Source organism: Antedon bifida, chromosome 4 (assembly GCF_963402885.1).
Source record: "Antedon bifida chromosome 4, ecAntBifi1.1, whole genome shotgun sequence".
In the NCBI taxonomy this organism is placed as follows: Eukaryota; Metazoa; Echinodermata; class Crinoidea; order Comatulida; family Antedonidae; genus Antedon; species Antedon bifida.
Genome location: NC_136229.1, coordinates 9,112,717 through 9,138,746, shown reverse-complemented (window position 1 = coordinate 9,138,746; position 26,030 = coordinate 9,112,717). Strand labels below are relative to the sequence as shown.

Below are 26,030 nucleotides of genomic sequence, written 5' to 3'. Positions count from 1 at the left end.
CGACATAGTGAACTATAGAGTCGCGTCCACGCGACTAAAAAAGAATTTTACTATTGTAAAGCCCGGTTGTAATAAAGTGACAATAAAATAATATTATATTTTAAGTTGTATCTTATTCTTATATATATCATATATGTATAGGACCCAAAGAGTGTTTATATAGATTGAAAATCTTTTATATAGGTCTGTTAGGACCCGAAACTATATAGGCCTAATACTATAGTTCACTATGTCGGTCGGTCGGTCTGTCTGTCGGTCTGTCGGTCTGTCGGTCTGTCTGTCGGTCTGTCTGTCGGTCCGGTATCACTATGCATTGTAGCACGCGACTTAATGGCTGTTGGCCTTGTTAATTAACACGTGGGTGGTGGTATGTACTGTAATGAAATGTAGAGGGCGTAGTTTGTTTTTCCTAGCCAGAGCCATATATATAAAGAGTTACGACATTGAAAATTAGAAGCCATTTTTGTGTCAAAGAATTCGCACGCTGAGGGCGCGCGCGTCTCTTTTGTTTAGCGTTTTCCTATAGTTCATGCATTATTTTTAGATTTTTTTGTCTATGAAATAACGCTTGTATTCCGTTTTTATTTCATTAATTAATTTTATTAATGGTATTAATTTGGTAACATATATATATTGTGTCTATAATAACAAAAGAATAAATGCTAGGGCCTACATGCAAGTCAGGATACATCAAAGCATGAACCAATACAAAAAACACACAAATTCACCCCTCTTTTTATACAGTATATGGCTCTCTGTGTGTTTTTGACACAAACTTTCAGAGACTCGTTCATCATTTCATTTGTAATAATTTGCCTTTATTATTTTAATATTGTTCATACCCTATTCAATATATTAACAAATATATCCATGACACTTTATTATTTTATTTAGTCATCAAAGCATGCATTATGAATTGAAAATATTACAAAATTGTTATTAATAGGACGTAGTTATGGGATGTTTCGTTCCAAAATCAATCAATCGAACTTTATAATGTACTAGCGCACGCGCGCGCAATATTCTTTGCCGCAAGTACTTCTGTACGCTGTGCACATCGATATTTCACCGTTAGATGTGCAATTACATTTTTTTAAATATAAGAAAAAGTTTAAAGTATTTTCTTGCTCCTATACTTTACATGCATTAACGGAGACAAGTTTGACACAAATTGATCTGCATATCACGTGACTATAATCCAATGTCGTAACTCTTTATATATATGGCTCTGTTCCTAGCCAGAGCTATTTTGGTTTGGTTGTTTTCATCCATCTCCCTCCTCCTGTCCGTGTGTGAGAAGAAAAAAATAAAACACAACGTAAGTTTCTCTTTTAAAATATTATTATTCATACTTATTTGTTATCCATTGATCTCCGTATTCTGTATATAGGCCTTCGGATACTATTATTATTGAAAAATCCAAGTTTTTTGCTTTATTATGGGCCTAGAGCATCATGAAGTAAGTAGATAGAATAGAAGAATACTCTTCTTCCTATACTGTTTGTAGCTACTACTACTAGCCTACTACTACTAGGCCTAGGCTAGGCTAGGCTAGGCCCAGACCCAGCAGGTCTTGTATGCTTAATTATGGGGAACAGACGATCGGGCCCATTGTAAGACTATCGAGCGTGAGACGATCGGGCCCAACAAGGTTTTAATTAAGACGATCGGGCCCAACAAACAAGACGATCGGGCCCAACAAACAAGATGATCGGGGACGTTTTTTTTCGGGTCGCAATTAATTAACGCGAATTAATTAAACCAACTTTTGGAATTTGTTATGGCGCGCATCAGTCTAGCTATGCATTTTTTATCATATCTGTCGTGCTTTTTAAATCGATTGGGTTTTATTGCGTCGCGCCATTTTATATTTGCCGCACTAAATACATTTTCGTGATTATTATACATTTCGTGATCGTGTTTATAGTTATACCTACTGTAGATTATTTATTTTTTTAAACGATGATAATTTATTATGCTAATTATATATTTCATTTACTTTATTACAGGTGAGGAGAGGATGTGCTTTTCCAAATTACCGTTATTGTAAAAATATGATTGTTTATAATTATACTAATTAAGTGTCAACATTGTTTAAATGTAATCATTTTAATATATTTGTTATGTAGTGGTAGGAGATGAGAAGAGTAAATCTTCCTGTGCGCCTGTTGTTCTTCAGCAAGTGATTTTGTTTACCGCGATACAATCCGGGGATTCCCCTTAAAAATAAAAATAGAATAAACATCAAAGCAGTAACAGTTGCCTGCCAAAAGTGGAAACAGTTTGAATTTATATTTTCAATAAGGTTCTCTGTGATTATAATTGCAGTAAAATAAAAAGCAAATAAAAAAAGTCTGTGTCTATACATAATTGTTTGTAATTAACATCTTGTTAATTTCTGCATGCACACTTTTGTGGGTAAATCGTATTCTTATCCATAGCAATATGCTACGGTAGATTCATCTTTCCTCAATCAACAAGTATTATTTTATAATATTGAGTTAAAACATGTACTCTGGTATTCCAGTTGTATTGTAGGCATAGAAAGAACGCCCCATTGGTAATAAATACTCTATTACTAATTATAAACTATTTTAACTATTAATTTCTGATTTTCTGATATTTTTTACAATGATTTTCAAAGACTGAGCACACATTCACAAACATCTTGCAACCTGTAAAATAAATTGAAAACAAACATTACGGTATACATTAGGCCTAAATAAACATTCATCCCTTATACGTAACAAATATTGACCAAAACCAATTACAGTACAACCGCAAAAGCGTATCAGCGACGCTCCATACCGAATACCACATGTTGATTTTTATCGGAACCAAAATAAAACGCGATCGATTTTACCATATCAAACACAAGACTATCGGGCCCTGCGCTAAGACGATCGGGCCCAGCGAATGAGACGATCGGGACCAAAATGGTTCCTAACACATGAGACGATCGGGGCCGATCATCTGATAACCCTTAATTATGTTAAAAAGAAAAAAATAATGCCTAGGCCTACCTAAAAGTTTAGTAGCTTGCATCAAATGTTCTTAATTTAATGACCAAAACAATTATCATGTACCGTACATCCTTAGTGTAAAAAAATAAATAATGTCAGTTGTGAACTTAGCTAGGCCCTATCTAAAATTAAAATAAAATATAGACTTAAAATAGTGAATGCTGAATGAACAGACACAAGAAATTAAATGCTGGAATTAAATTGACTGTATTTTATCCACTTTTATGCTTTTGTGATATCCAATGTATATTAATAGAATTACTGTAATCCCATACTAAAATAATGCCACCCCCTTCCAGGATATATTCACACACCCGATTTTGGGAATTCAATTTTTAATGCCATCCTACTATCTAATTTTCGCCTTGGCCTAGCCTCTAGTTTAAAAAAAGTAGTTATTTTATTTATTTTATTTTATTCAGTTCACAACCAACAGCGATAAAACTGCCACTAATAATCAATGACAATGTTTATATTTGTGCAACAGAACAAATATTTGTATTCGGTGAAGATGAATGTACCATTCTGCTTATAAATTACGTTTATTTGTGAACAATTTGGTTTTACTGAAAATCGGTAAAAATAAAGCAAGCAAGATGAAATATAGTATAATTTGTATAAATTAATATTAAGTTATTAAATAAATTAATGATAGTACACCGTGACCCAACTAGCACAGTATTAAAGTAGTAGTAATATTGAATAGGCTTTATTGAAATGCGTAAATATTCTTTAAAATGATTTAAGTAGATTCGATAAATTACGAACACAAAATGGTATCAAGTTCCAAATAAGAGGGGCTTGAAAAGAAAAGGCTTGTTGACCATATGTTTTGGTTTTGTGCTAAAGATGGAACTGTCAATAGATGTGAGAGGATGAACGAAGCTGACGTAGAGGGACATAGTGTGCTAGGAGATTACATAGCTATATTGGATTATGAAAATTATGTGACTTAAAAGTCAGCAATATTTGACATCTTTTAAAACCATGGCATTGTAGGCCTTATACAGTAGAAAATCTTCTGTTATGTTATTGACAGGCTATTACAGTAGTACAGAATTGCAGCTGAAATGTACAATACATTTAATGCTGATGATTATTATACACTCAATTCTCCCCACGCTTTTAATTTTTCTGTTTTTACTGTTTAAATTGCCTTAAGATGTTTGTGTTGCGTCAGACTTATGACATTACATGTTTATTATAGGAAGGTGATAATCTATCTTGGGAATATACGTTGTAGAATATTATTGATAATTAATTTTTTTTTTCAATGAAATTACTATTGTACTATACAGTACATGTCTCTGTGTAGTTGAGTTAGTAAGTAGCTGTAATACCAATGTGTTCTTAATTACTATAAAAATATTAATTAAAAAACACAATCATTAATGTTAAAACAAGACAATCTAACAACAGGACACTGAGCTTGACTTGCCAAGATAGGAACAGTGACAGTCTTTTGATCTTATGTCTGCCTGCGACAAATACCAACATTATTACTGTAGTAATTGTTTAAGTTTATTTATAAAGGTCTATAATAAACAAAGATGTTTTGTTGTAAAACTGACATAATGTTACAGACATATAGGCCTAGTTGTATCTTTCCAATATTATATAATTACTGAGTGTATAACAAGCTGTATTCATATTTTGTGTGATTGATTTACATGTTTTAGATACTTTTGTTATTGTTATGTTAATGTGAATTTAGATATAAAGCTGTTTTATAAAATGTGTTTATGAGAATATCACCATATTAAAAAATGTCCATACATTAAAATGTTTTTAATAAAAAAAAAACTAGTGCTCAACTGTGTTATTTTCCTTGGCAATAATTTACATCATTACGCTGTACAGTCTAAAATTTCATCAACAACTATTTTAGCAAAATTTACATACTTTACATTTTTTTTCAGATTTCTAATTGTGCTAACCAGACCACTGCCAAAAACAATACCTGACGGAATTGTAAGTTTGTACGTTATCTTTTTTTTATTTATATAGTTAATGCCGTGGCATCAGATGTTTTTATTTTGTATTTATTTATTCAAATATCCACAAATTTCATGTGTCATTCTTTCGCTGCCCTGCCCAATTTTGTTGCCAATAGCAGTATATTTTTTTTTGTCTTGTGGGGACAGCCAACGATATTTAAATGACATTAAGCTCTGTCTACACTATCAAACATTATGTGACACAAAATTGTGATGTGCCCATATATTGACATGATGATGTCATATCACTACCATATTTGGGCACATCACACTTTTTTTGTCAAACTAGTTGATAGTGTAGACAAAGTGTTAGTCTGAATATATGAGTATTGTAGTAAGCTTTAAAATGTAAAAATGGGAAGTGTATGTATGGGCAGTTTTTATTTTGACTGGGTGCCTGTAAATCAGCACAAATGTCTGGCTTTATTTGTACAGTAATTGCTTTTGTGTTAATACTGTTGAGCTGAGCTTGAAAGAATAATAGAATAGTACCATAATAATTTCTACTGGTAAAGTGTTTTCAATGTACTGACCATGTCAGAATAGGGTATTAAATGTTTCAATTTATTTTTGTAATTGTTTGTAACTACAGTATTATAGAGTAGCTTTGTCTCAGGGTGTGATATTTTGGTCTAGAGGTACAGAGTATGAACACTATGCTAGTGATCTGGACGTTGTGTGTTTGAGTCCCACCTTAGAATCACTTGCGAATTCTTTCGCAAGTATTCTCAATGTACTTATTATAAAGTACAAAAATTACGTCAGCAAAACATCTGAACAATTTCTCAATTTATTTTAAAACATATTTTGAACCATATTATCATTTACAGAAATAATACAGTAGTTCCTGATATAGGTAAGGTTCGTTATATAAACCAGTGGTAAAACTTGCTAACCAGCTAGACTTTTTTATTTATTATATTTATTTATCTTTTTTATAAAATTTTTTACAGTATTTATACTTTTTTTTCTTCAGAGGTAACATTTTGCTAAAATGTTGAACAGAAGTGTTCAACATGCTGACAACCCTTTAGGACAGACATTTAACAATCTGTATCCTGCCATTGTTCAATGCTTTTCTATTATTCTGTTGGGCTACGTGTCTGGCCGTGTCAAACTGTTAAACAATACACATGCAAATGGCCTCGGCACTTTTGTCACGTATTTCGCCTTGCCAGCCTTACTACTCAAATCTATGGTGGAGCTGGACTTTGCCAAAGTTAACTGGCTTTTCTGGGCAGCCATATTTGTATCGAAAATTATAGTATATTTATTAGTGTTTATATTTACTGTGATTCTTGGACGTAAACATGACATTGGTTTGGCTGGAATATATGCGATTGCCAGTACACAGAGTAATGACTTTGCACTCGGCTATCCAATTAGTAAGTACATTTTGTATTCATAATCACTGTGGCTAGGTGGTTGTTATGCTGCTGCTATTTTTGGTTAAGCTTGGTTTCCACTTGAATGCACACAGATGCGATTAATCACCCAGCCAAAATGTTACTTGTGATTGGTCAAGTCACATTGTGTTACGTTCCAAGTAGGAACCAAGCTTTACCAAACATTTTTTTTATGAGTAATAAAATATGTCAATATAAGGCTTGGTTCTCACTAGCGACACAACGTAAGCAATCTACGCAACGTAAGAAAATGCTCTTCCAATCATTGTGTTTGCCTACGATGTTTGCAGCACTGTTGTGTCGTCGGTTGCCACTTGTAATTACGTAATACATCACTTTGCGTCGATACGTCGCTGAGTTGTGTTCTAGTGGGAACCACGCTTTAAGGCCAATTTATACAGACAAGCTGCAATGTAGAAAACCATGTAGCTTATCCCACATAGAATCTGTATCTATCCTGAATGCATTGCCGCTTAATCGCTCTGCGTTTTGTGTAAATGGTCATAAGAAATAACATAGATTCTATATTTTGTTTTCTGTTTACCATTTCTGCTCGTCTGTGTAAATTGGTCTTAAGCCTCAAATGAGACTTGGTTTAAAAAGCATGCATTTCCCATTCTATAATTGGTTAGTCATGTGTTTGCTGTTGGATAGTGTGTGAAAATGTTTAAATAAAAAAATTAAAGGCATTACATGGGGATTTGAACCTGCAACCTCTCATAGTCAATATATTGATGGTATGACAAAGCATATCTTTTGTAACATAACTTAAGAACCAAACAAAGTGCTTGTTCTGTATTTTGTGTACCTTATAGGCTGGTTTGTCAATAAAGTAAACTCTCAAAATGTGTTGTCAGCAAAAATGAAGTATTGTACAAGTTAGGACATCTTCGGCTATATTGATTAAATTATATTAAAGCCAAGAAATAATTACTTAAATATTAAAAGTGTGGTTTATGTATTTCTTTCAATCAAATATTGTATGGAATTGAAACATGTCCATTTTGTGATTGTATTTGTTGCTCCATTTTCATGTACAGTAACCATTACTGTTTGCTTTTGTGGAAACTTTGAACTATAATTCTATTAGTATGTTGACATTTAGATAGTATAATATTAATGAGGTAATAAAACTATAATAATAAATTATAGAAATTGTTATATGATTTGATGATGCACCATATAGTTGTTGTAGTACCATTTAAGTTTTTAAAATTCCCTGTGTTGTGAAATAACATTAAATGAAATTTCTTCAATATTCCTATTTTTTTTTTCAGTTGTTGCCTTGTATCAAAATTGTCATCCTGAATTCATTCCATACTTGTACCTGTTCGCTCCGATTTCACTCGTTCTTCTCAACCCAATCGGCTTCATTTGCCTAGAGATACAGAAAAATCGAGGCACATCAACGCCATGTGGTTCTGTCATATTGAAAGTGATCAAAGGCATTGTATCCAATCCAGTAGTACTAATGGTGTTGATAGGACTCATCTGCAACTACGTCTTTAGCCAAACTGTTCCGAGTTTGATTAAGCCTATACTGGAGACGTTAAGTGCGTCCTTTTCGGCGACAGCTCTCTTTTTCCTCGGCCTAAACATGGTGGGAAAGATTCGACAGGATACTGGCTTTTTCTTTGTTACGCCAACTTTATTAATCGCAGCTAAATTGTAAGTTATATTAAACTATTTAGTTATATTACATAGCCTATGTAAATACGTGAACGTGATTGGTTGAAACTGCATCACATGACTACCGCTGCGAGGATCGTAAATCGTATATATCCTCGAGAACGATGATATTGACCGATTAATTTTCGCGTAATTATCGTGTCCCCTGTCATTAAACATATACATTCTCGAGTTCGATGATATTGACTGTGTAATTTTCGTGTGGCAACACTCGCGTTCGCCGATAAATAATCAAAAGTCATCTACTGGATCTTGAACCTGGGTGGAATTGTCACTCCATCGCAAGACAACGCTTCTATCGCTGCGCCACGCAGCTTGCTTGAAGAAATTAATCATCTAAACTATTTAAACTATGCATACATAGCGCCCTCATTTGTTATTAGTCCTCCCTAAATGTGATGAAACACCGTTTGTGATTGGTCAATACTCACGGTAGTAACCTAGTAACTAGTACGCGCTGAACATCCGGTGATTCGGCTACTCGAAGAGAAGACGATGAATTGTTTATTCGGCTTACCTGATTATAATATTATTATTAATAGGCTTATTGATGGAAATTCTTCTGTTAATTTAAACGACCTATAGGCCTAAGTGAATATTTTATTGCCAAGGAATCATTAATTCGTAATTATCTGTATATTATTCTTCGCAAGGTAAGGTGTCTAGGCAGGAGGCTTGTTTACATACAATACAAATACTATAGAATAGGAGGCCTAGCCTAGCTTCACCCAACCCAGCAGACTTGTTCTTGGCTATATAATATAACAGATATCGCCTTTTATATCGGTAAAATATAAGATTTAACATCCCCTCGGGATGATATTATGTTCTCGAGGAATTATATATCCCTCAGCTGCCGCTTCGGGATATATATATTCCCTCGAACATAATATCATTCCCTCGGGGATGTCAAATCTTATATTTCACCTCTAAGCAGGCAATATCTGTATAATATCTCTATGACAGTACTGACTTTGGTAACAGGGTGGCATGTCATTGAAAACCTGGGCACAAAAACTACAGTTAAATTTTGTTCACGATTCATCCGACGAGAACCAGCGTTTGATTTATTGGCCTGAAAACACGATCGATCAAACTGGTGACGTCATACACAATGAGTCATGTTTTTCTTGCGTACCATTTCCTGGTCGAGAGATAGCAGTATAAGATCAAAACAGTATAGTCAGCAAATTGGATATTCTTTATTAGGTGATCATTTAGAATAAAATGATCACCTATTGTTATTGTATCAAATCTTTATTAGGTGATCATTTAGAATAAAATGATCACCTATTGTTATTGTATAAAATCTTTATTAGGTGATCATTTAGAATAAAATGATCACCTATTGTTATTGTATGAAATCTTTATTTATTTTTTTTTTTATTTTTATTCTTTCTGTACACATTTTGTGTAACAAATATCTCAAAAAGTTGAATGGCAATGATCACAAAAATTACACAATGTCTTTCAAATACTTTAACTTAGACATAATAAGCTTTTCAGCGTGATCACTCATCCGTGACGTCATTTATACGCCATTTTGTGAAATCACAATATCAATCATATCTTTACTATTCATTATCACATATTAATGAAATTCACTACAAGTAAACTTCAGGTCAAGGTAAAAATATTAGAAAATAAAAACTTGCGCGTTTCAAGGTCATGCGCGTGAAATCGCGCGTTAAAAATGTAAAAAGCCCAAAATTAAGTTTTGATCAATTTAGAGCATGAATCAGGCCATTTGCGTGTTTCAAAAAATTACTGCGCAAAAACACGTTTTTGCGCGTGCGTACATAGAATGCGTAAAAAATACAATTTTTTTGTACAAATTGCATTCTACTCATCTTCCTTAGTACATTCACTAAATTTGAGTCCATTCAGACTTAAAATAACGCTATACGAGCACGTTAAAAATGACAAAATGCGCACATTAATTGTACAAAAGTGCTAAAAATGGTAAAAAATAAGGCCTTTTTAAAATGAATATAACTCTTCAGAATGGAAGATGACTCCATTTTTTTTAACTTATTATGGAAGTTAATGAGTTGTAGATATAAATGTATATACCTATTAGACGTACAAAATGGTATGACGTCATCATTTGGCCACATGAATTTTTAAAATAGGGTTTTTTCCCATTTTGTCATAGACCACCATATTCAACAGAGCGTAACTCGCTTATCTGTGCTCGATTTTTTTAAAATTTTTAATATATTCTACCTCAACCAATTATGTTACTCATGAGTTGCCAATATTTTCATTTCAATGACGTCATCACATCTTAAAATTTGAATAACGGGGGTTGCGTAATTTCACCTACAACGTATAGTTGAATACCTTACAGCTCTTCTGAATTAAAGTTGACTTTGATGTTTATAACTAATTATGAGAGCTGGTGAAATGTAGATATGAATGCATATAAAAATTAAGCCTATCGAATGTTATGAAGTTACCATATGGCCAGTTGAAGTTAAAAAGTAGTTTTTTCATCTCTTTCGTCAAAGTTATACACATTTTAAAGAGCGCGCACCGCACTTCTACGTGCCAAATTGTCTTCCAATTGTTATATTTTATTGCTCAATTCATTATCTTTCGATATTGGTATCCACAAGTTTATTTTGATAATGTCATCAGTGCCAAAAACTTAGAACATGATGTGTGTCCGTAATTTCACCAATGCTACACTGTATATAGATATACAGTATATACTGTACATAATGTATATGGCATATAATAGGCACAACTAAGCACTATAAGCGTATAATAAGATGGCATACATCTACATTTTCCGATCGTATGTTAACATACGTGCATGTTTAAAAAATATTAATGTCAATAAATTTATAAAAATGATCACCTATAATTCGTCAAAGTGACGAATTAAATTCTAGTTTATTTTTTTTCTTTTTATTCTTTCTGTACACTTTTTGTGTAACAAATATCTCAAAAAGTTTAATGTCAATGATTACTAAAATTTCACAATGTCTTTTAAATACTTTAACTTAGCCATAATAAGCTTTTCAGCGTGATCACTCATCCGTGACGCCATTTATACGCCATTTTGCGAAATCACATTATCAATCATATCTCCATAATTCATCATCACATATTAATGAAATTCACTAAACGTAAACTTCAGGTCAAGGGTAAAAATATTAGCAAATAAATACACACGCGCACGTAGGGTCATGCGCGTGAAATCGTGCGTTAAAAATTTAAAACGCTCAAAATTAAGTTTTGATCAATTTAGAGCATGAATTAGGCCATTTGCGTGTTTCAAAAAATTACTGCGCAAAAACACGTTTTTGCGCGTGCGTACATAGGAAGCGTAAAAAACAAAATTGTTTTGTACAAATTGCATTCTACTCATCTTCCTTAGTACATTCACTAAATTTGAGTCCATTCCGACTTAAAATAACGCTAAACGAGCACGTTAAAAATGACAAAATGCGCACATTAATTGTACAAAAGTGCTAAAAATGGTAAAAAATAAGGCGTTTTTAAAATGAATATAACTCTTCAGAATGGAAGATGACCCCCATTTTTTTAAACTTATTATAGAAGTTAATGAGTTGTAGATATAAATGTATATACCCATTAGACGTACAAAATGGTATGATGTCATCATTTGGCCACATGAATTTTTAAAATAGGGTTTTTTCCCCTTTTGTCATATACCACCATATTCAACAGAGCGCAACTCGCTTATCTGTGATCGATTTTTTTAAAATTTTTAATATATTCTACCTCAACCAATTATGTTACTTATGAGTTGCCAATATTTTCATTTTGATGGTGTCATCATGTCTTAAAATTTGAATAACGGTGGTTACGTAATTTCACCTACAACGTATATTTGAATAACGTATAGTTCTTCTGAATTAAAGTTGACCTTGATGTTTGTAACTTATTATGAGAGCTGGTAAAATGTAGATATGAATTTATTTAAAAATTAAGCTTATTGGATGTTGTGACGTTATCATATGGCCAGTTGAAGTTAAAAAGTAGTTTTTTCGTCTCTTTCGTCAAAGTTATACAATTTTTAAAGAGCGCGCACCGCCCTTCTACATGTCAAATTTTCTTCCAATTGTTATATTTTATTGCTCAATTCATTATCTTTCGATATTGGTATCCACAAGTTTATTTTGATAATGTCATCAGTGCCAAAAACTTAGAACATGATGTGTGTCCGTAATTTCACCAATGCTACACTATATATAGATATACAGTATACTGTACATAATGTGATATGACATATAATAGGCACAACTAAGCACTATAAGCATATAATAGGATGGCATACATCAACATTTTCCGATTGTATGTTAACATACGTGCATGTTTAAACAATATTAATGTCAATAAATTTATAAAAATGATCACCTATAATTCGTCAAAGTGACGAATTAAATTCTAGTTCTTCTTATTCTTATTATTTATTTCTCTCTGTACAAATTTGTGTAACAATTATCTCAAAAAGTTAAATGTCAATGATCACAAATTTTTCACAATGTCTTTTAAATACTTTAACTTAACCATAATAAGCTTTTCAGTGTGATCACTCAACCGTGACGTCATTAATACGCGATTTTGTGAAATCACACTATCAATCATATCTCCATAACTCTTTATCACATATCAATCAAATTCACTACACGTAAACTTCAGGTCAAGGGTAAAAATATAAGCAAATAAAAACTTGCATGTTTCAAGGTCATGCATGTGAAATTGCGCGTTAAAAATTAAAAAAGCTTGAAATTAAGCTTTGATCAATTTAGAGCATGAATTAGGCCATTTGCGTGTTTAAAAAAATTACTACGCAAAAACACGTTTTTGCGCGCGCGATACTTAAAAAGCGTAAACAATACAATTTTTTTGTACAAATCGCATTCTACCCACCATCCGTAGTACATTTACCAAATTTGAGTCCGTTCCGACTTAAAATAACGCTATACGAGCAGGTTAAAAATGACAAAATGCGCACATTAATTTCATCAAAGTGCTGAAAATGGTGAAAAATAGGCCTTTTTTAAAAATAAAAATAACTCTTCAGAATGCAAGATGACCCCCAGTTTTTTTAACTTATTCTGGAAGCCATTGAGTTGTAGATATGAATTCATGTACACATTTCACGTACAAAATGTTGTGGCGTCATCAAATGGCCACTTGAATTTAAAAATTAGGTTTTTTTCTCTTTCGTCATAGATTATCACATTCAAAAGTGCGCATCTCGGTTATTTTGTGCCCGATTTTTGCTCAAATTTTAGTATATGATTGCTCAATTAATTATCTTTCTCTTAAGTTGTCAACATTTTAATTTTAATCACGTCATCACGCTAAAAACTTGAATAACGTAGGTCGTGTAATTTCACCTTCAGCGTATATTTGAACATCTCACAGCTCTTCAGAGTTAAAGGTGAACATGATGATTATAATTTGTTATGAAAGCTGATGAAATGTAGATATGAATTCATATAAAAAATAAGCCAATCAGATATTTTGATGTTATCATATGGCCAGTTGAAGTTAAAATGTAGTTTTTAAATTTCTTTAGTCAAAGTTATACACATTTCAAAGAGCGCGCATTGCGCTTCTACGTGCCACATTCTCTTCCAATTCTTATATTTATTTGCTCAATTCATTATCTTTCGAAATTGTCAACTTCAAGTTTATTTTGATAATTCCATCATACCAAAAAATTAGAACATGATATGTGTCCCGTAATTTCACCTATGCTACACTGTATATTAGATATACAGTATATACTGTACATATTGTATATGGCATATAATAGGCACAACTCAGCACTATAATAGGATGACATTTTCCGATCGTATGTTAACGTACGTGCATGTTTTAAAAAAATTAATTTCAATAAAATTATAAAAATGATCACCTATAATTCGTCAAAGTGACGAATTAAATTCTAGTTTGTTATAAATATTTTTCTAAATACAGTAATTGAAATGGATTTAATATATTTTTAATTTCATTATTTCATTCTAGAATTTTGTTACCTTTAGTAACAAGGCAGGTGGTATATGCCATGAAGCCTGGAGGAGATGATGCAAATCTTACAACTGATTTAAGTACATATGGTTTTCTGTACGCCACCATTCCAGCAGCCCCGACTGTTTTTATCTTTTCTTCTTATTATGGGGTAGCAACAGCTGTTGTGAGTATAACAGTTGCTGTAACAATTGAATATGAAAAAGCATAAAAACATAAATAAACATTAAACCATAATAATAGCTCTCCTCTTTTTATTTTTCACTGAAAAGAATAAATAATTAAATAAATATTTATTGTATGATGATATTGCTTATTATATTTACTTTAGACAAATGAAATTCAAAATAATTTCAATTTATTTTTAAAAAATACTCCCAAACTACAGAAATGATAAATATACATTAGAAAATATATTAAGATAACAAACAAACCAATTGACAATATTAGAAGAAGACAAAAAAAGATAGAAGAATAATCTAAGCTGTGTATTGGCATGTAGACTGAAAAAGGGAGGGTTATTATTTTTTCTAGGCTTTATGATCTCAATTTTGTTTTCTAAACTACTTTAGTGGCTGTAAATTAATATTATGTATAGGTCCATAGAAGGTTTTAAGACCTCATGCTTTCCACATTCAATCAAATGTATTTTATTTTTCTAATGATAAGTAGTTAATAATAATACTACTAATTTCTAATAATCATTTTTTTTATGTTGTAATAATAGATCGCAACAACTATGGTGTTAGGTACATTTGTGTCTGCTCCACTGATGTTTATAACTGCAACCGTGGTAACACTACCTGTAGTGGATCCAACTATGTATAACATGATCCTGGAGACTGTTTCATATGATATATGTTGGATTGGTTTTGGATCTTGTGTAGGTTATTCTTTCATAATATATATAGCAATACATTTAATGTCCATCCATTAGTTTTATTTTAATAAACTGAATTATGATGATAAATATTGATCATCATTTGGTCATAATTTTGATATGATAATTATATTATTATAATTAAAAATATATTGATGTTGATTATCATTGTAATAATAATGTGGATGAATATTAATAATGATAAAGATAACATATAATGATGATTTTGATTTTCATTCATTATGTTTTTACCCGAAAGCATAAAGTAGTGTAAATAATACAGAGGATTTGTGAAACAATAGAACAGAACCACTAATATACAATAATAACAGTAATGTTGATATCAAGTTTGCGGTACACCACGTGTATTAGTTCTGAAAGGAACTGTTGAGTTTCTCGAAACTTCCTGCATTCTCACTCCTGAGGACGATAAAAGCATATTGATCGAAACGTCGAGAAACTCAACAGTTCTTTTCAGAACTAATACACATGGTGTACTGCAAACTTTATATCAACATTTGATTTCGCCATGCAAACGTTCAAACAATATAATAACAGTAACATTTCAAATTGTAATTTAACAAATTCAATTTTTTTTTGTCTTTTATAGTGTTGGATACTTTTAATTTATATACTTGGAAAGCGATATCTTTTACTTCCACATCAATTTACTACAAATCTAGTTTTTGCACAGGTAAGTTAAAATGGTCAACTGAATTCCTTTATATTTCTTTACAAAAAAAAATGTAAATATTTTGGATATACAGCATTTTTTAAAGTATGCTTGAATTAGATACACATTTTTTTCTCTCACTCACTTTTATTTATTTATTTTATATTTTATTTTATTACACCTTATTTATTTTCCGAGAAGACTCGTTCTACCACCAGAACCATGGAGCGAGTGAGGCTTGAAGCCTTGCCGAGGTTGATATGGCAAGGTATTACGGTTCCACTGTCTTAAGCGCTTGACCACTCACCGCTCACTTACATACAAAAAGAGTATTCCAAACACCAATTGGAAAAAGAAAGTTCATAGACTCCTGACCTTTTTTTACCCACTTGTGTCAATCCTCCTAGCCTGTTTGCCTTTTATCTAGAAAAATCGGGTAATAGTGTCCGCAAACGTTTGTCTGAAATAACAGACAGATAGTTTTAGTCTAATCTTTAAACTCCTTCTCACTATCTTATGCAGCTGTACTCCATATCCGATTGATAAACACACAGAAGTTATTTATATAACAAGAAAGTAGGCTTTTTATCTGAATATTATCTGTAAAGTGTTTTATTTGTTTCACAATTTGAATTACATAATTGGTATCTTATCCAAAATTATATATTTATTCAATTTTGAGTTCTTATCTTTGAAAGAAAGTATCAAGTGTTTGTTTCAATATCAGTATCTCTGTGTACACTATCATCAATGCGCAATAGATATATTTTTAGTTTACAAATAGTAAACAATTCGCCAATATCTTGTAGGATTTAAAGTAATAGTCAATTAGAAACTAAGAGAGGAGAAGGGATTATAAATGTTGTAACAGTACAATTTTGATACCACATGTGTGTATCCATGCAAGATTTACAAATGTACAGATTTATAGATGATGAAACTATTAGGTACAGTTAATAATTATGGGAGCAAATTATTACCAAATGACAAAGAATTTACCATCAATTTCAATATTTAAGGTTGGTTTCATGTTAAGTATAGTTTATTTGTATTTACAATTGTTTAATTTTCTTGTACCAAAACTCTGTGTCGGTTACTCATATCACCCTAGATGTTTTATTTGTACCGCAACATTTTAGAAGGCCTATACAATATTGTTTTATAGTTCTGTCTTGTGTTTAAAACAAAATTTCTTATGTAATTGGTAAATTTTTAACTGTCAGCGGTAAAGGTAGTTCGTTATAACTTTCGACTTCCTGTTTTTTTGCTGCCTTCTCTGATCTCTAGTACTGTATTTTAAACCTGAAGCTGTTCATGAAGAGATTATTGTAATTAAAACTTTCTAATCTGTTACTTTATAGATGTTAATGTGTATTGGTTATATTCTAATGATGTCATGGGAAAACTGTGTATATTGGCAACATCTCATTCAACACACTGTGTTCCTTGTGGGCGTCTTTAGCTCTCGGTGCTGGACAGCAATGGTAGCCGTGTCTCTGTGTATGTTGCGATGCCGTAGTACCTGCTTTGTTCTGCGGAACAAGTTCTGGATTTACTTCTATGGATGGGGGTAAGGAAAGCGTAAAAGAAAGTAAATTAAAGCCTTGTTCACAATGGACTTGAAATTTAACTAATGGTAACTTTACCCAATGTCAAAGGAAAATTTGACCATTGTTCACACTTGAATATTTTCAAACAGTTATTTTTACCATGGTTTTACCAAAATGTAACTGTGATGTTAAAAACTCTGACTCACACGGTCATGTGTTAACACAAGTTGCATGTAAAATGAATAATAGTATGAATTTAAATAAAAAGAGTATTATTGTGTTTTCTTTTTCAGAGTACCTATGGTTGTAGTTGGAGTTTTAATTAGTGTCAGCAATTTAAACGATGATATGCTGTCACCTGTGTTTGGTTATGGCAGGTCACAGGTAAACTATAGGATGATGATGATGATACCTAAAGCTTGATTCCCACTTAACGCAGTATGAGGGCATAACAAGTAATTTGACCAATCACAACATGATGAATCATCTGAACTGCAAATGTGATTGGTCAACTCACTCACCTACATTGTTGCATCCAAGTGGGAACAACGCTATAGGTGCAAATCTTAATCAGATTGTGGTCAGAGTATGATCTTGATAATTGTGTGCAGTGTTACAACCGCTAATGGGTAAACAACCACCACTAATGTAGTAAAACCTCCAGCCAATGTAGAAATACCAACAGCTTCTGTAGTATATATCAAATTAGAGTCGTTGCCTACAATGTATGGTCATTTTAGGGAGGTTTTTCGCTTATAAGATGGCCACTTTTTGAAAGTCGGTCGCTTATGAAAGGTCGATAGAATGATAGCGAAGTAAAGAGATGCTTTTGCACAAATTTAGACAGGTTTGTAAAATATATCTTTTTCTGGCGATAGTAACTGCATTAACTGTTGATCGATTTTTATTTACTACATAATCTGTGGTGTTCCTACATTAGCTGAAGGTGTTACTACATGCATGGTGGATTGTTCTACATTAACGATTGTTCCGACATTAGTTGCTGTTTTCTACATTAGCGGTTGGAACATGCAGAAAAATATAATAATAATAATAATATAGTGTTTGAATTAAAAGAAATTTCACTGAAGAAATTATTTTGAATACTTTTTTGTTTTAAAACAGTTGATAACATCATCAGTGTTTTTAATACTGAATATTGCGCTGACGATTATTCCGTTGGTGGTGCTACAACGACGTGATAGATTCCAAAATTCTAAATATGAACAACTACGTGGCGAGTCTTATGTGCGAAATCCTGAATCAGATAATTTACTTGAATCTTCAGAAGATGAAGGTATTTATATTTTTATAGTTTTGTAAAGCTCTGTCTACACTACATCATTGTGTCTATATATGGGCACATCACATTTTTTTTGTCTCATAAAGTTTGATAGTGTAGACATAGCTTAAGAGGCATATACCTAAAAATGTAAATATTATAATAATAATAATGATTAAAACTGAATTTGACCCGTTGCAGCCAGCAAAGATAGCATACAAGAAGACTATCCTCTATACTCTGAATTTATAAAAAAATTGTAGAAAAATACATTGTTGGCTGGTGGAATCTATCCTATTTTTTGAGCTTCCATTTATTGATCCTTTAAAGTAATAAATAAGACACATGTAATCTTTTAGATGATAGTGATTCAAGTCAAGAAAAGACCAGTTCATACCAAACAAAAAAAGTCATTGACATAGAAGATATCGGCAAAGACCGCAATAAGAACCTGAATATCCAGTTGTGTTCAGGAGCTATGCAATGCTCACCACAACAACGGGATCAATGTCGTAGTATCTTGCAACAGCGAAAAAGATACTGGAGACATCTTAATCTATTCATGAGCATGTCGGAGTCTGCCACTCACCAGATGGGTCGTCATCTGGTGCTCCTTCTCTTGCTTATTCTCTCCATGGTTTTGGTAAGTAACTGAGTACCTATTTATTAAACAATTCTTAAAAGCTCTCAATCACATAATAGGTGCAAATAACATTTCTTCAGCTGTATAATAGGAATTTTTTGTAGGCCACATTTTGTAAAATGGACCAGTTTCTTGATAAAGATTCAAAACCCTGATTATAGTCTGTAAATGAATGCCTGCTCATAACTGAGAACTTTGCTAAGCTATATAGGTCACTCAAAAGTTAACATAATCATTCTAGTTCCTTTCTTCTCAAATGTTGAAATTGGTACTTCTGAAGAATTGACCAATTCATTGTTAAAGATCAACATAAATATTTTATATGATCAGTTTATATCTGAGAGTATACAATTACAGAATTTTCTGAGTTGAAGGTAGAGAATATTTATTATTATTATTTATTCTTTATACTGGGTAGCCTCTTCAGTCATAGATTGTTCTACCAGAGGGCCAGTGTATATTATGATGCGTTTGTGACAGTGGCTGTGTGTGAACTAGTACACCGGACCAGGGTAACCCCCTACTCGTCTCAAAAGATTTACTAGGTTCTTTAAAGTGCACATGAACCAGATGTGTACACTGGACCTACTGTTTATAGTCCTTATCCGAGAAGACTCGTTCTACCACCAGAAACATGGAGCGAGTGAGCCTCGAACCCTTGCCGATGTTATGGCTACGTAATTACGGTTCCACTGTTTTAACTTTCAGGGTTTGTTTCTTTGTATGTGGAAGCTATTTAACAACACTGAGTCTGGTATCTACATAGAACTGGAATTCCTGGACAGTGTCTTTAACTATGGACAAGGATTTTTTGTTTTAGCAGTATTTGCTTTTGATAAGCAGTATGTTATAATACCCTTCATTAAAACGTAAGTTTTTTAAATCATTAAATAAAGGAGTTATGTAATAAATAGATAGCTTGTATACTCTTCATCTAAATACTATAGAACCCACTCTTTTTAGACACCACTATTCAGGGCACATTTCTCTGTGAAAACGAAACAAAGGGAAATATAAGAATACTTTGGGACACCCCATAGACGTTTTGTTTGTTTGGTCCCAAAAAATGTGGAATTCAGATAATTACTAAAACAGATTGAAATAAATGTTTCACAAAATGCTAATTTTGTTTTTAGTAGTCATAGAGTATTGCTGTCGTTACATAGAATAGTGCATTAGTCTTAGTTTATAGAATTAGAAACATTTAAAAATTGTGCGAAGTGAGTATGAATGTCTTTCTGTTTCACTACACACCAAAGGCTAAAATAGGGTATCCCAAAATAGAAATATTCTTTTACCTGTGTTTACAACTTTAATTTGATTGGTGCCGATGTTTTCAGAAACGATGTAGTTAATTAGTTATCCGCTTGGTAGAGCGGATAACTCCTTGTTATTGTATGGGATCAATATTTTTTTTCTGTATTATTCTTGGATCCTTCCTTCCTTTTTGTGAGTCGCGTTTCTCTAAAATGTGTAAACATAACATTTCATAACTTTGACAACATATGGGCATTTACGTGAAGTTGTGCACCTCCTATTTTTGAATGACGTCATAGTTGCGCAACGCGACTTACGCGCAATTTTATGAATTTCAATGATTGATTATAGATTAAAAACCAAAAGTCATTTAGTATTGACACTTTGACAAAATTTAAGTCATATCAGGGGCAAACTTTCTACGGATTAAAAATGGCATGTTTCACAAGAAGTTACGCGCGCACGCGCATTTAAAATTTCAAAATGCGCAAAATTAATTTCTAATCAACTTTTTATGCGTTTCTTGTCATTTTGAGCATGTCAAAAATTCCCACGGGCGCGCAATTTTTTACGCACGCGGTGCGCACGTAGCGTTAAAAACATATTTTTTTCTCTTGAATTATATTTTTCAAGTCTTTCCTAGTAATTTTGAAAACAATTTAGACCTTTTCCAGTTTAAATAACGCCATACGAACACGTTGAATTAGACAATTCGTGCGCGTTTTTTATGAAAAAGCTTAAAAAATCGTCAAAATTATGTCTTTTTTTAAACAGTCATAGTTTCTAAAGTAAACCGTGAACCGTTTATTTTTATTACAAAATCTAGAAGTTGATGAGTTGTAGATATCGGATCATGCATCGATAAGGCTAAAAAAACATTGTGACGTCATCGTATGGCCACACGAAAGTAAAATATAGGATTTTTGTCTCTTTCGTTATTGCTCATCACATTCAATGGAGCGCATCACGCTTATCTGTATTCCTTTTTCTCCTAAATTTATATATTGTGTAGGTCAATCAACTTTCTTTAGCATGAGATAAAAATATTTTAATTTTTATGACGTCATCATGCCTAAAAATTTTAATTACGTGGGTCATTAATTTCATCTTTACAGTAAATTTTAATCTGTAATAGCTCGTAAGAATAAAATGTGATAATCACGATTAAAACGTTTTCTGGAAGCTATTGGATTGTAGATACGAATTCATGTAAACATTTTGCCAATCGGATGTTGTGACGTCATCATATGGCCAGTTGAATAAAAAAAGTCGTATTTTCATATTTTGCGTAATAGTTCATCACATTTAAAAGGGTGCGCATCTATATTTTACGTATTCAAATTTCTTCTACACGTTAATATGTTGTTCCTGAGATAATTTCCTCCAGAAATTGCTATTTAAGTGTTTCATTTTGATACCGTCGCCATGTTAAAAATTGGAATAAATGGCGGGTCCCGTAATTTCACCTATTCTACACTGTATGTAATATGTATACAGATTATACTCTTTGCATGTATATACTATATGACACAAATTGACAGAATTCAGCACTAACAGCATATCATATTCTTCAGTTCTTGTCATAATGCCATAATCTTTATCTGTGTGCAATATTCCAACGTATGACGTGCACGTGGCGTTTGTCGTTGTGCGGATAACTAACTCGTCAAAGTGACGAGTTTCATGTCTAGTTTAATAGTTAATTTTTAACAACACTCCAGCCAACGTTTTGTAATAACCATTGTCATAACCAAGTCTATTATGTTAGACTTACAAAAGAAAAAATTAACTGTCCTTGATTGGTAGGTTGCTAATGCTAGCAGTACTGAGACTGCCTAGTAAAATCTCTATAATCTCTATTTTATGTTTTTAATTTTCAAACCTAACACATACTTTACTCCTCAAGGATGCAATTCAGTGGACTATTCCTGCAACGTTCAGGGGATATCGTTAGCGGGTTTGTAGTCTATATGTGCATGTATTTTTATGTAAACGCTTTCCCATTGTTGGTTATCACATTGTTGTCGGGTTGTGGTTGTATTCAATGGTCATTTCGCAAACTGGTACGCACTTTTTCACACACTGAATTTTATCACTGGTACTAGGTACAACATACAACTATACATTATGTACACCCCTCATGTGGATTTGAATTCATTCACATCATCAATAACATTATGGTATTATAGGTAAAACTAATAATGCAAAAGCATCCAACACTTTTTTTTCCATAAACATGTAAACAAAAGTCATTGTGGCAATGAAGGAAAAAGGTGTTCGAGTTAAATAACAATGATGATGATGATTATATTGAAATATATTAGTACAAGTGATAACAAAAAAGTAACAGTATAAATATTATATTGTAATAATATAGAATACTTTGATATTAAAAGAACAAATGCTTGTTTTTAATAAGCAATTATGTTGGTGTTTAACTAATTTAATATTTGTATATTTCTGGCCGACTATAGTAGCCTCTTGTGATTCAACGTAGATCTTGGCAACTATAGTATAGTTGCCGCTCGCGTTGTAAGGGTTAACATTCTTTTTAATAAAATTACCTACAAAGCATAACAAGAAGCTCTTGCAATATTAGATATTGAATTTGAGTATACAAAAAATAAAAGACAATTTATATATTTTTTCTTCTTCCAATAGACTTTGAAACTCAATAATAAAATAATGTAGCTACAGTATTCAGCTATTAATAATTATAATTTAATTAATTTTTTAATTAATTAATTTTCAACATATCATTTTTCTCTCCCCTGTTCAACTGCATCCACACAGGTCATCCATAGTGCCATAAACAAATTATTTTGTTTGTAAATCCTCTCCCATCTTTCCACATATTTATTACCTTTTAATGGCTGTGATGTACTTGTTTATGGTAAATTCTCTGTCTGTTTATTTTGTATTGTAAACACAAAGTGTGAGGTGGTATTGTTTTAATTGCTTGGGGTTGTCTGTTTCAACTACTGGCCTTTATTCACACTCTCTTACACCTGTTTTCCTGTGGTCAGTTTTGTATTATAAACATTATTCTTGCCCTGTGTTATAGTCAGGCAGCATTTGTCACTATATTAACTTTACTTCATATATTTAGCCAAGTTTGATTTTTCACTTTTAAGTGATCAAGGACATCACAAGAAACAACTTCCAACTTGTTGTCCAAATTCTAAACGCGTTTTTCATTCGCTGGGGGCGCTTTTTCAAAATGGCCGCCTATGCAATCAAGTACTTATATCTCGGCAACCACTAATCGTAGAGACTTGGTTTTAGTCTTAAAATGTTCGTAAGGTACATAATTCTATTCACTATAATGGAACATTTTGCCCTAAAATGACCGGAAATACTATTTCTGACCATTTGACCTTTGACCTGATCTTATCATATCTCAATAACTATTGGTCAGAAAGAGTTGATATTTATCCCAAATTGTTCAGAAAATACATGTTTCTATTTGCTTTAATGCAAAGGTTTGTTTCAAGATGGCCGGAAAAACCATATCTGACCTTTGACCATAACCTGTGTGATATCCACAACATGTTGGTTATAGATAACATTTTTCGACAGATTGCTCAGAACATCCATATTTGTAACACATTATTTGATTATTGATGCTTTAAAACATTCACTTAAGCTTTGAAATTAAAGTTTTAAAATAAATAAAAGCCACTCATTATCTCCATACATAATCCTAGCCTGTGATTGGCTGAAAGTTCAAGCAGATTAGATTTCATGAGTTTAAATAGTAAGTGTTTTGTGGTAACCTCCGATAATTTCAGTCAAATGATTGAAAAGTGAGACCAATTAGAAAAAGAAGCATTGGATAAATTTGTGACTTCACGAATGGTTGAAAAACCGTAAAATTTTGGGATTCTCAAAAGAAAAACAACTTCTCTTATTTCAAGGATGTAGGAGCAGTGGTGAAAACCAAAATTAAAGGTCAACTAGTTTCAATTAAGCAAGAGAGAAAGCTGCTGTCTAGATTGTTAGTTGTGGCGAAGAGCAGGCCAGAGTTCGCTCTAAAGGATGTCATACATGGGTTCAATAGCACTCCACCATCAAATTTCCATCCAGATGGAAGAATGATAATGCTTTCTGGAAAATCCAAGGTATTGCAGTCAATAACAGAACTCCCTCTACCAGATAATGTCAGCAGGCCTGTACAGAAAGATGATACAAAAGCAGCATCAATCCTAATTATTGATGGAATGTGTGTCGTCAATATGGTAAAGAAGGTGTCTGATAAGTTCAATGCTTCTGACTTTGCATCTGAATTTGTTAACCTGATTGTTGGTATGAGCAAACCATATGATGAAGTTCGTCTTTTATTTGATCAATATCTATCAGGATCTTTAAAAGAACAAGAATGTCAACACTGAGATTAAGAACATTAAGACATTTTTATCGCACATAGAGACCAAAGCTGAACTTACAAAATACCTGTCAGAGAAGATACTTAATCACTTCAAGAACAACACGAAGACGGTCCTAGTAACACATCACACGTCCATGATGGCAAACTGCAATCTCTCAGAAATTATCATGATGCCAGAGATCACACACGGACAACACACATTGGAAGAACTGGTCTTATTGAATGCCTTTGATTGTATGAACAAAGACCCAAGTGCCAATGTTGACATATTTTCTGTAGATACTGATGTCTTTATCCTTTTAACAGGAAGCTATCCTCTACTTCCTCCAATGACCACATTTTGTAGGAAAAGAGGGGAAAAAATACCTATATGGGAATGCTATTACCGACTTGGAAAACAAATATCAGCAGCACTGATTGGATGGTACGCATTTAAAGGTACAGATAACACAGGTACATTTGCTGGAAAAGGAGTGTCCGGCCATTTCAAAGCACTTATGAAATGTGACGATGAAATACTAGATGCATTTGCTGTATATGGACTGACCTCTGAAATACCAAATTGGATTTTCAGGCAAATGGAAAGATATGTTTGCATATTATCAGTACTTCTAAGATCAAGGCAGATTATATAACAGACTTAAGATGGATGTTATTTGCACAGAAAGGCAAGGAAGGACAACAATTACCTCCAACCATGGGAACTCTTAGACCACACGTGGAAAGAGCATACTACATGTCTATTGTATGGAATTCATCATGCAAGCCAACTCTATCTATTCCACCAGCAACTGACTACTCCTGGCAACTAGAAGATGGTCACTTGAAGCCGGTATTTTGCAACAATCCACCAGCACCAGAAGCTCTTCTAGAAATTCGTCGATGTACCTGCAATGGTTCATGCTCAACAAATCGCTGTAGTTGTAAGAAAAACAACTTGCTCTGTACTGATGCATGTGAGTGTGGTGATGGATGTGAGAATACAAAGGACACAAATGTAGCGCTAGTAGACGATATCGATGAACTTTATTGACTGGAGAGGGTAATCTGACTATCATCAATATTTATGGTATGTATTTATTTATTATAACAGTTCCATTGGTGATTTGAAATATTGATTTTGGAACAAGAGATATCATCAACAAAACCACAAGTACCGGTACAAGTTATAAACAATACTACTACTGACTAGACAAATCTATAGTCTCTCAGTTGTGGATATTACATG

The 26,030-nt window shown here is 32.6% G+C and overlaps 1 protein-coding gene across 3 annotated transcripts in view; it reads left to right on the top strand.

The window, feature by feature from the left end:
* The first annotated feature begins 4,942 nt into the window (after positions 1–4,942).
* Positions 4,943–26,030, top strand: part of LOC144839459 (lysosomal cholesterol signaling protein-like) — a 32,750-nt gene continuing 11,662 nt past the window's right edge. Inside the window, exons 1-11 of one of the 3 annotated variants that reach the window (XM_078694820.1) lie at positions 4,943–4,983; positions 5,983–6,405; positions 7,704–8,094; positions 14,128–14,296; positions 14,858–15,013; positions 15,621–15,704; positions 17,045–17,253; positions 17,527–17,617; positions 18,359–18,530; positions 18,875–19,158; positions 19,867–20,027. In XM_078694820.1, coding sequence (XP_078550946.1) covers positions 6,015–6,405; positions 7,704–8,094; positions 14,128–14,296; positions 14,858–15,013; positions 15,621–15,704; positions 17,045–17,253; positions 17,527–17,617; positions 18,359–18,530; positions 18,875–19,158; positions 19,867–20,027 — 2,108 coding nt within the window. In that variant the 5' untranslated portion in view covers positions 4,943–4,983; positions 5,983–6,014. Of the gene's footprint in view, positions 4,995–5,477; positions 5,530–5,982; positions 6,406–7,703; positions 8,095–14,127; positions 14,297–14,857; positions 15,014–15,620; positions 15,705–17,044; positions 17,254–17,526; positions 17,618–18,358; positions 18,531–18,874; positions 19,159–19,866; positions 20,028–26,030 lie in introns of those variants that run through there. The other 2 variants (XM_078694821.1, XM_078694823.1) reach the window with 2 other exon arrangements.